The sequence below is a fragment of the Cibotium barometz genome, chromosome 43 (assembly GCF_041138505.1).
Source record: "Cibotium barometz isolate CiBa-2024 chromosome 43, ASM4113850v1, whole genome shotgun sequence".
NCBI classification, from domain to species: Eukaryota; Viridiplantae; Streptophyta; class Polypodiopsida; order Cyatheales; family Cibotiaceae; genus Cibotium; species Cibotium barometz.
In genome coordinates this window covers 35179722-35190049 of record NC_141088.1, presented here as the reverse complement: position 1 = coordinate 35190049, position 10328 = coordinate 35179722, and the positions used below count along the sequence as shown (strand labels likewise).

At 35.7% G+C, this 10328-nt stretch overlaps 1 protein-coding gene across 1 annotated transcript; it reads left to right on the top strand.

Moving 5' to 3' along the window:
- The first annotated feature begins 4770 nt into the window (after positions 1-4770).
- On the top strand, positions 4771-7174 carry LOC147613863 (uncharacterized). The gene is made up of 2 exons (XM_086781837.1): positions 4771-5272; positions 6658-7174. Exon 2 carries the CDS (start codon positions 6668-6670, stop codon positions 7022-7024), a length of 357 nt encoding a protein of 118 aa, XP_086637963.1. The 5' UTR covers positions 4771-5272; positions 6658-6667; the 3' UTR covers positions 7025-7174.
- The last annotated feature ends 3154 nt before the right edge of the window (positions 7175-10328 follow it).

Genomic DNA, 10328 nt, shown 5'->3' with positions numbered 1-10328 from the left:
CATGAAAACAAATAAGTATGGATTTCATTACTAGTTTTTCTTTGACTGCTCGTAAGAGTAATATGATTTGGACTATTGTAGATAGATTTAGCAAACATGCTTATTTTATTGCTTATAAAAAGACATTGATTGCTTATTAAGCTGCACATGTTTTCATCAAATAAGTGTTTTTGCATCATGGATTACCAAAGATTATTGTTTCTAATAGAGATAGAAAGTTTTGTAGTGATTTTAGACTACTTTGTTTGATAATCTTGGAACAAAACTTGATTTTTCTACTGCTTTTCATCCTGAATCAAATGGGCAAAGTGAGGTAATAAATAGTACAATCTTGATTTGCTTAGATCTTATGTTTCATCTCAGTCTAAGTAGTGGGATAAGTATTTACACATTTTGCAATTTGCATATAATAGGTATCCTCACACTGCTAAGAAAGCACCATTTGAGATAGCGTATGGTAGGGCTTTGTCCGACTCCTATGACTCATCTTTCACATTCTATTGAGGATGTAGATTCTTTTGTGTTAGAGACTTTGACCAAATTCGTGAGTTGGTGAAATTGAACATTCAAAAATCTCAAGAAAATTACATGAAGTATGCAAATCGTAAATGTAAACATGTCATCTTTAACACAAAGGAGAAAAGGAAACTTAAATCCATAGCTCCTAGATTTCAGTTGTAGCTGAAAGGAACAATCGATCATCCTCTTCACTTCCAAGATATTATCATTGTGGAAAACTTGGTCACACAAAGAATGAATGTCACAACAAACATACACCAAAGCTTGGGTGTGATTTCTATGGAAAAGTTGGTTTCCTAGAAGAAGATTCCTATCATAAAAATAATCAAGCAAACTACATCAAGTCAAAGATGTTGTGGATAAAGACAACATACCCAAAGAAAGACTCTTCCATTGTATTCTTCACCCCTCTTATCTAAAAAAAAGAAGTGGATGAAGATAACATGCCCAAAGAAAGACTCTTCCATTATCCTCTTCACCCTTCTTATCTCTACAAAAAATGTTGTAAATCAGTCTCTGAGCCCATATGATGAACTTAAGTTGAAATTTGTAGCCAAAAGTAGCTATAGGGACAAAGTAGCCTAGCACAAGGGGAGCGAGAGAAAGAGTGAAAGATTAAAAATTGTACCGAATATGCAGGCACCAAGGGGGGTGTTGAGAAATGTGGTGCCATGCGACAAAGCCCACAATTATCCCATATGCAAGAGCCCAAAAGTTTTACTCAACTCCTATATAAGGAGACCCATATTAAGCAAAAAAAATCAAGCACATTCCTCAAGTTTCTTTCTAGGTGCAAGGTAATCTATCTTGCAACCTAATTAACTTGAGCCTAGCTAATTACCACTATCTTCATGTGATAAATGCTACTCACACACATCCACCATAGTCATGCATAAGCTAGCACTAGATCTATGCTCAACTTTGACACCCATACTCTTCCAAACTTATTCAAAATGCACTATACATGCAATTATCGATTGTAAGTTCATCCAAAGAATCAACCACCCATCTCTTGACACATTAGCATGTTGCTCCTTATGGACTAGTAGTAAAGGAATAGAGGCATGTGATGCATCATTGTCTAGATCCTTATAAGTAGTATAGATATGGTTTTAATCATAAAACATAATTTTTATTTAATAATGATCAAGTATTCACAGAGTGAAAAAGATGTGTTTTGTGAACTAATTTCTTAATATACATGTAATAATTATAGCATTATTAAAGGCTTTCTTGAGTTTCACTTATAATACAAAAGACAGTTGTATTGATGTGATTTTCATCGAGCATTAAGCCATAATCTTTTGATACCTTGAATGATAATATCAATGGCTTAGTTTAATTTGTAATTTTTGTGAAGAAGGTCATGTTAGTAAATAGAGGAAATCTCTATGTAAAGTTCGAATGTAATGTCAATGGCCTCCCTAAGTTTCTCTTTTTCTATAAGAAATGTTACTTAAGCATCGACAATGAAAGAGCTAATGCGTTTCTTTTTTTAAGTTTTTTAATCCAAATCTTTATAAAAAAGTGATGTTTAAAAAGATTCAAGCCTTCTTGATTTTTATATATATACTTGGAAAACTTTAAACAAATTTCTTCAAGATCAAACTTACCTCAATAATTTGCAAAAGGAAAAACACATTAAAAGATTCAAGCCTTGTTGATTTTTATATCTACTTGGAAAACATTAAACAAATTTCTTCAAGATCAAACTTACCTCAATAATTTACAAAATTCTTTAAGATCAAACTTAACCTCAATAATTTGCAAAAGGAAAAACACATTCAAAATCCATGAGGCTAAGATGCAAAATCCATGAGGCTAAGATGCAAAATCCATGAAGCTAGTATGCAAATATTTTTTAACTTATTTTTACATTAGCAAATCAATTACTTAAAGAGCTTTATATGTGTAAAAGTTAGCCTTACCTTGCAAATTATCTTATTTTTCTTATCAAAACAAGTTGCAACATATGTGCATTGAAGAATGTGAACAATCAAGGACTAATACACTAAAAGTTGGAAAGATTTTGATTCTTTATGTTAAAATGACAACAAAGATACTATTTGAGTACATCCTTACTAGTACATGTCGTAGAAATGTAGAAGTTATCACTTCTGTCTCAATGGCACATGGAGCAAGTTGCATTTAAACCTATTTTAAGCCACATGCAATATAGTGACACAAGAAAAAGAAGATTTTTGCCCATTAATTTGGTACCCTAAGCTTGAAAGTATAAATTTTTTAGAGTGTTAAGGTGCATTCATAATCCATAGATTGTTTTAGGCATAATTTTTGTATGTGATAATTGTACATATTCTGTAACTTCATCAGCTTTATGCACATGCGAAAAGTTATGCTCGTAATCAAGTCATCTATTATTTAAGTAATTATTTTTATAAGCCTCTTTTTGATAACCATGATTGGAGTGCATGATAGGGAATAAATAAAAGTCTATAGAGCTTTGTATGCATGTGAAAAGGGTTCAAGATAGTAGGCAATACTAATAAATAAAAAGATGCCAAGTGATTAAGAGTTCTTAGTTTCTTGTGAAAAGGGTTCGAGATAGTAGGAAATACTAATAAATAAAAAGATGTCAAGTGATTTAAAAAAAAGATGTCGAGTGATTAATAGTCCTTAGTTTTTTATCTCACTCAACAACTTCTTAGCATTTTGTGAAAGGAGTAGAAAAGGAGACATTTATTTAGACACAACCAGAGTCTATATGTTAAAGTGGCTATGATTAGCTAGTATGGATACAAATGAGAGAAATTGAAGTTTAATTAATATGAGTCTTTTATGCTTTCAATGAGTTTTAAATTTTGTTTTTAAAGGAAGCCTCACCATATTTTAGAAACTTCAGCACAATTTAAAAGTGACAAACACAATCTTAGAGAGAGAAATAATTCAAATTCACAAGCTTTAAAGCTTTTGTTATTTATCTTTACGTTTTCATATTTCATTTATTCATAAGCACATCAAAAGCTTCATTGACAAAACAAAAAAATGTGTCAAATGAAGAGCCCAAACAACTAGGCGTCTTTCTTTCTCCCCTTCCCTCTCTTATATGATATAATGCAAATGAGAAGTTTGGATAGCATTTTGTGCTAGATAACCCACCAAATGTGGGTAGGTATTAAAGTGGAAGAAGGGTTATCTTCTATAGTGTTAGCACTCTTGACAAACCTTTTGGCCATGATAATAAGTTTTGGACAGTTGTGTAATTCCAAGGATAAATCCACCTATCATAGATGGCATCAAATCCATGGGTCAAAAAGCCGATTGCAAAAGGGCTAGCAATAGCTCATTGATTATGCAACAAGTTGCGACAAACAAAGTGTGCCCCATGGACATATGGGGTCCACTTTTTCAATATGGCATTCTTCATCTTCTATTTAAATTCTTAATGATAGAGGGTGGCAAGGGTGGGTGCTAGATAGAGAATATAATGGACGAAAGATGGTAAGCAACATGTTGTACGCCTTACAAATACTTGAAGCACAATGGGTGTTATGAATAACACTTCATGGTTGGATGAGCAATGTTGTCTGATAATGGCTCATGGTTCGCTCATGGTCCCTTGGATGAGCATCTCCGATGGTGGCTTATGGGCGGTATTATGTGTGAAACCTCTGAATCCCTTCAAGTGAAAGGGGCATAAGGAAGTACCCTCAGTACCATAATGCAACACACAAAAGAAAAAGTTATAGCAAACACGTACACTTCAAGTGTTACTCTTAAGCTGTTAGCTAGCTTTATAGCTCTTTTCCATCATGCGTTAGCTCTCTCTCTCTCTCTCTCTCTCTCTCTCTCTCTCTCTCTCTCTCTCGTGCAACAAACAGTTACATTTCACATGTATATTGTTGTCAAGATATCAGCTAGCTTTTACAGCCCTTAGTTGGAACTCTCTCTAGAGTGCATAAAACAAACACTTACACTTCAAATGAATATTACCTTATGTTGCTCTTAAGTTGTCAGCTAGCTAGTTGGGACTCTCTCTCTCTCTCCCTCTCTCTCTCTCTCACACACACACACACACACACACGTGCGAGAGGGACTCTCTCTCTCTCTCTCTCTCTCTCTCACACACACACACACACACACACGTGCGAGCGAGAGAGAGAGAGAGAGAGAGAGAGAGAGAGAGAGAGAGAGAGAGCATGACTCTTTCTCTCTCTCTCTCTCCACATCCCATGAAACAATATATCAATGGAATACTCTACTAGCCAATAATAGATAGAAATAAACCCTTGGGGGGCACATGGTGTGGGAATGCCCTAGGTGCAAGTGAGAACAAGTGTCTTTGCTCCCCAATCTTATCTCTCCACAACGAGACACTCTTCCTTTTAGCCCATTGCCCACATGAGCAACAGCCTCTTTAATGTTTTCTTATCCTTGTGTAAGTCTATCTGTTAAATCTTCACCACTACTCCCCCTCCCCTCCCTTAATTCCTTCAAACTGCAGCCACTACTTCCTCCGTCTCCAAAAGCTTCACTATCTCAGAGCCATACTCTGATTTTTCATTGGGTTAGGGGTTTTTTTGCTGTCTTATCGCCATTACACATTAATCTCTCTCTCTCTCTCTCTCTCTCTCTCTCTCTCTCTCTCTCTCTCTCTCTCTCTCTCTCTGTGTGTGTGTGTGTGTGTGTGTCAATTTTTCTCCATCTCTATGTAACCCACCATCGCCATATCCTTTAACAGCACCTTGCCTTCCTTCAATTCAAGACGGCCGGACTTCTTAAAGATCCCAACGTAAGCTTCTGTATTCTTAGCCTCGTTATCATTTTCCATTATTTCTGGCTTCATTTTAAAATTTTATGAAATCTTGATATATACTGCTATAGGCTTAGTTGGAGCTGCAAATACCTATTTTTTTTCGAAGAAATATTACTTACATAGACGTTATCAAAGCGGCAGATGCCTGCCTATCCGTGTTCTTATCTTGTTTTATAGATCTAACTGTAGCTGGATTTGCGTAATTATTAAGTTTCATTTGGACTTAATTGAGATGCTTACCTATAAGCGTTTTAATAAAACCAATTAATTGTTACTTAGATGCTCGTTCAAATGGTTCTAATTATTGTAAGCTTCCTTGGATCACACTGCAGTTCCAGATGCTTATCACACAGTATTTAATATTGTCTAATTATTATTATTATCGCTCAGTATTCAGTATTTTCTGTGCTTTTCATAATTATTGGCTGCATTTATTAATTGTTATTCTCTCTACACAAAATTGCTTTGCTACAGAGTTTCAAAAGTCGTTGTGTTTTGTAGAGGAAAAATAAATCCTTGCTTCTTGTAATAGTAATTAATTTATCTTAATCGCTATAGAGTTGGACTCGCACATATATGCAATAAATTATTTTCTGGCTTCTTAAAATGAATTTTTATTTTCATGAAATCTTTTTTAATAAGTATTATTTATCATACATTGATTATCATGGTGAGGATACATACATATGTACATATGCTCTGCACATATTTACATATATATACACATACATACATACATATGTATACATGTATGCATGTGTATGTGTTATTTATATGTGTGTGTATGTGTATGTGATGTATATATTTGTGTATGTGTATGTGTTTATATATATATATATATGGGTGTGTGTACATGTATGTATGTGTGTATGTGTATGTATTTATATATATATATATGTGTGTCACGTGTGTTTATATATATATGTATGTGTGTGTGTATGTGTTCATATATATGTATATACATGTGTATGTATGTATATGTGTGTGCATTTTTCTTTCAACATATATGTGTGTATGTATGTATGGATATATGTGTGTTCCTCTTTCTCTATGTATGGATGTTTGTATTTATGGATGTATTATACATATGTGTTTTTCTCTTTCTCTATGTGTGTGTATGTACATATGTATATATATATATATATATATATTGCATATGTACATATGTACACATATACATGTGTACATACGTTATAAATGTATATATATATATATATATATATATATGTGTGTGTGTGTGTGTGTGTGTGTGTGTGTGTACCTGCATGTATATACATATATGTGTGGAGTTTTGTAATATATGCTTAAGAGTATTTGCTTTACCTACATGAAGATGAATTTGTGTCCTTGTTGTTAAACAGATTTGGCAAAATGGGAAAGCCCAAAAAGAAGGTGCCTGGCGCAGAGCATGAAGCATCAAAAGAAATAAAAGAAGAAGCGAGGGTGGTGGAAGATGATGGCCCACCACCAGCAGCCGCAGCAGTGAGGAAGAGGGGCAGGCCAAGGAAAGTTGTTCAAGAGGCTGTAAAAGCAGAAGAAGAAGGACAAAAGCAAGAGGCGGCGGCAGCAGCACCACCACCAGAAGATTCAGAAAGCAACAGCAAAAAGCAAAAGGAAAGCGACTTGGGCTCTGTGGACAATGGTGCCCCCCAGCCCTTCCGGCCTTCACCTGTGCAAAGAAGGGACGGCAGTCGACGCAAAAGCGAGCCCAGACGTGCTGCAGATTAATTGGTTTTTTCTTGTTTTCCCCTTTGCTTTTTTGCTTTTTGTAGAGAGAGAGAGAGCGAGAGCGAGCAAAAAGCAAAAGCTAAAAAAGAAAGGGCAATTTTTTTTCCAAACATCTTTCATTAAATTTGCAATTCATCCTTGATTTTATCCGGAGGTGTTGAGTTTCGTTGCCATTGTTTTAACCTCTGTTCACTTACTCACACCCCTTTCTTAACCCACCCCTTTGTGAAGTTGGGAGAGGGTAGAGCTCCACCTCTATAGTTGGGCTATTGTCCTCTCTTCTTGTTTTTCTTGTGTTAATAACCCCTTGTTTCTCTTGTATTAATAAATTATATAGAGCCATTTTTATAAAAACACTAGTGCCTCTTTTAATTTGAGGTTTGCATGCATAATTCTCTCTCTCGACACTCTCTTCGATTGTCTTCATCCTTCCTAGCTCCAACAACAAAAGAAGTAAATCTTTGGAGATCACCTTTACGACTACCCCATGCGGCTTGAAATTTACATCACTTCTATGACACTTAAGTGAGTTGAGATTATCAATACTTCTAGTCCACTTTAAGTTAAGAGTTGCATAACCTTTAAGGCTTGGTTATGATGCGGGGTCCAAAGCAAGTCTTTCAATAAAGGTGGATTGGATATTGAGTATTTGTTAATGTTGTGAGGCCCTTAAGGTATTCCTATTGATTTTTTAAAATTGTTTGTCGAACCCAATGGGGCAACAGCCCCAGTGACAATCTCTAATGTGGTGCTTGTGGGAATTCTCAGATCCTTTTTATCTTGATGTTTCTTGTACTTCACACAAAAAAAATGCACCATAGAGGATCATATGCAGATGTCGGAAAAGGAAGAGTCGCCCCCAGTTAAATTGTTGGAAAATGTGGCGTTTAATTTTTTATAAGAAAGATTTCCAACTTTTGCAATCCATTTTTGAACCTTAAGAAAGTCACTTCCATTGGATTTTCTTTTTTCTCTCATTGTAGGCCCCTACTAGTAAAGAGATAGGGTAGGTAGTATTACTACGTTACGAGTTCAAAATGTACGGACAAGATAATGTCCCACATAATTTCTTGAGTCTCATACTTTACATAGTGATGCGGCTCAACTCTTCAAGAATGTAAGTAGAGATGTATTAGTATTGCTCACAAATGAAACATGCCATCCAAGTCCTAATACAACATTGCATGTACTCAACCAATCACACCATAAGTGCCATTAAAAAAAAAAAAAACACACACACACACACACGTAAATATTCTTTTGTTTTGCTCCCATTTTATAAGTTAGCTTAAAAGCCATCACCCTTGAAAGCTAGGATTTTACATCATAGAATTAGCCTTTTTTTGGGACCCTTAATCCGAGTTGCATACCCTTCAAGGTTTAGTTATGATGCGGGGTCCAAAGGAAGTCTTTCTCAATAGAGGTGGATTGGATATTGGGTGCTGATGCTTTGGGGCCCTCAAGGATGTAAAATCTAGGTAATTTCTTTGCTCACTTTTAGCCACAAATCATGGGTGATGAAAAGAATTTTTTGGCTCTTTGTCTTTGCCTTAAAGGTTGCAAGATCAAGGTAGCCTCGGCCATCATGGGATTTGAAATTTTCCTCTCTCTTTTTTGCATTAGGGGGAATTCGAGCATAAAAAGGGCCCTGTAATGATCCCTAATTTTAAGGAATTTGAGCATAAAAAGGGCCCTGTAATGATCCCTAATTTTAAGGAATTAAGACTAATTTTATTGAGGCTTAAAAGGAGATAAAGCTCATAATGATGTGCCTACTTTTGGGCCTAAAAGTAGGGGATCTCTCTAATTTTCGAACTAGGATTCTCTTTCTAGCTATTAAAACCCCCTACTTAGGATCATTGATATCTATTAAAATCTTATTTACTCCACTTTAATAGTCATATTTGAAATTCCCCCCACATTCCGTTTCTTTCAATCATTACTATTATTCATCATGTTTCCTACCAACCTCCTCTCTAATAAGATTCTCTCTCTCTCTCTCTCTCTCTCTCTCTCTCTTTTCTGTCTATCTCCCTCTTCACAATAGAATAGCCCTATTGTGAATACAATAGGACAGCCCTGAGTCACTTCAAAATAGTCTCTTCCATTTTTCGAATGGCCAAAATTTTAGATTCAACAAGAGTGCGGAAGGTGGACTTGCATATGAATATGCACCAATCAAGAAAGAACGTCTGAATGCTCATGAGAAGCATGCAAGAAGACAATAGGGACGGACTAATGTGGATATTTGGGTTGATGGATATTTATATCCTAATGATCCTTCTTCAGATTGTCCTCCATCCTTCACTAATCTCCCTTCATTTATTCAGTTTGTTGGAGAGGGTGAGAATGGGCTGTTTGGGTATTGTAGAAGGTTAAGCATGAGCGATGCATGGAGAGTCCAATTTCTCCACTCACAAGCACAAAAAGCACTTTGAGTAGTGCACAACATGCACTACAAGAGATGCACAAAATAATATTGTAGAGCTAGAGAAAAGAGACAAAGAGAAAGAGGCTCGCGTTATGAAGCTACAAGACACAATCTCTCACATGAAGAGCACCCCCGTGGGAGCAAGAGAGCGAAAGAGGACAATCAATAACATTCAAAAACTTGTAGTTGGTGGTGGTGCTTGCAAGCCAAGAATCCATGCAGCAACGTTTATTTTTAATTCTTTGGCTATTATTACTGTTGTTGCAAGTAATTTTGATTAAGGTATTTTTGGTGGTTGTGGTTGTTATAAGCAATAGACTAAGGTGTTTTTGGTAATCTTTATTGGTTTGTGACCAGGAACTTTTTAAAAGAAGCATGTGGTAATAATGGTCCTCAAGATTTTGGAGAAATATTACGTAGTTGTGTGAGGAGATGTGACATTCTTTCCATTATTCGAGCATTGAGGAGGTTGAGAATGCATGCGATGAGGTGGGCATTAGCACAAAAGGATATCAAGCCCTCCATCAATTGCTAAAAGATACACTCCATAAACAAGGCATCACAAGGAATATTTTTCCTATCCCCCAAAAAGATACGATTAGCAATGCGAAATTGGAGAATACTATTGCATCAATGATACATTAACCATTGGAGATTGGGGGGAAAAGCAAGGCACAAATGGTAAGATCATGTATCCCTACAATAAGTTCAACAATATATTTGTTGAACTACTAAAACTTATCTACTTTTGTTTGTCATACAAGGTGACAAGGTAAGTTTTGTGTTGAAAGTGGATGAGTGTCAGATTGTGAAAGGCAAGAGGTTAAACGAATGAGTATCACACTTATGAATAAGGCAATGGCATATGCAAAG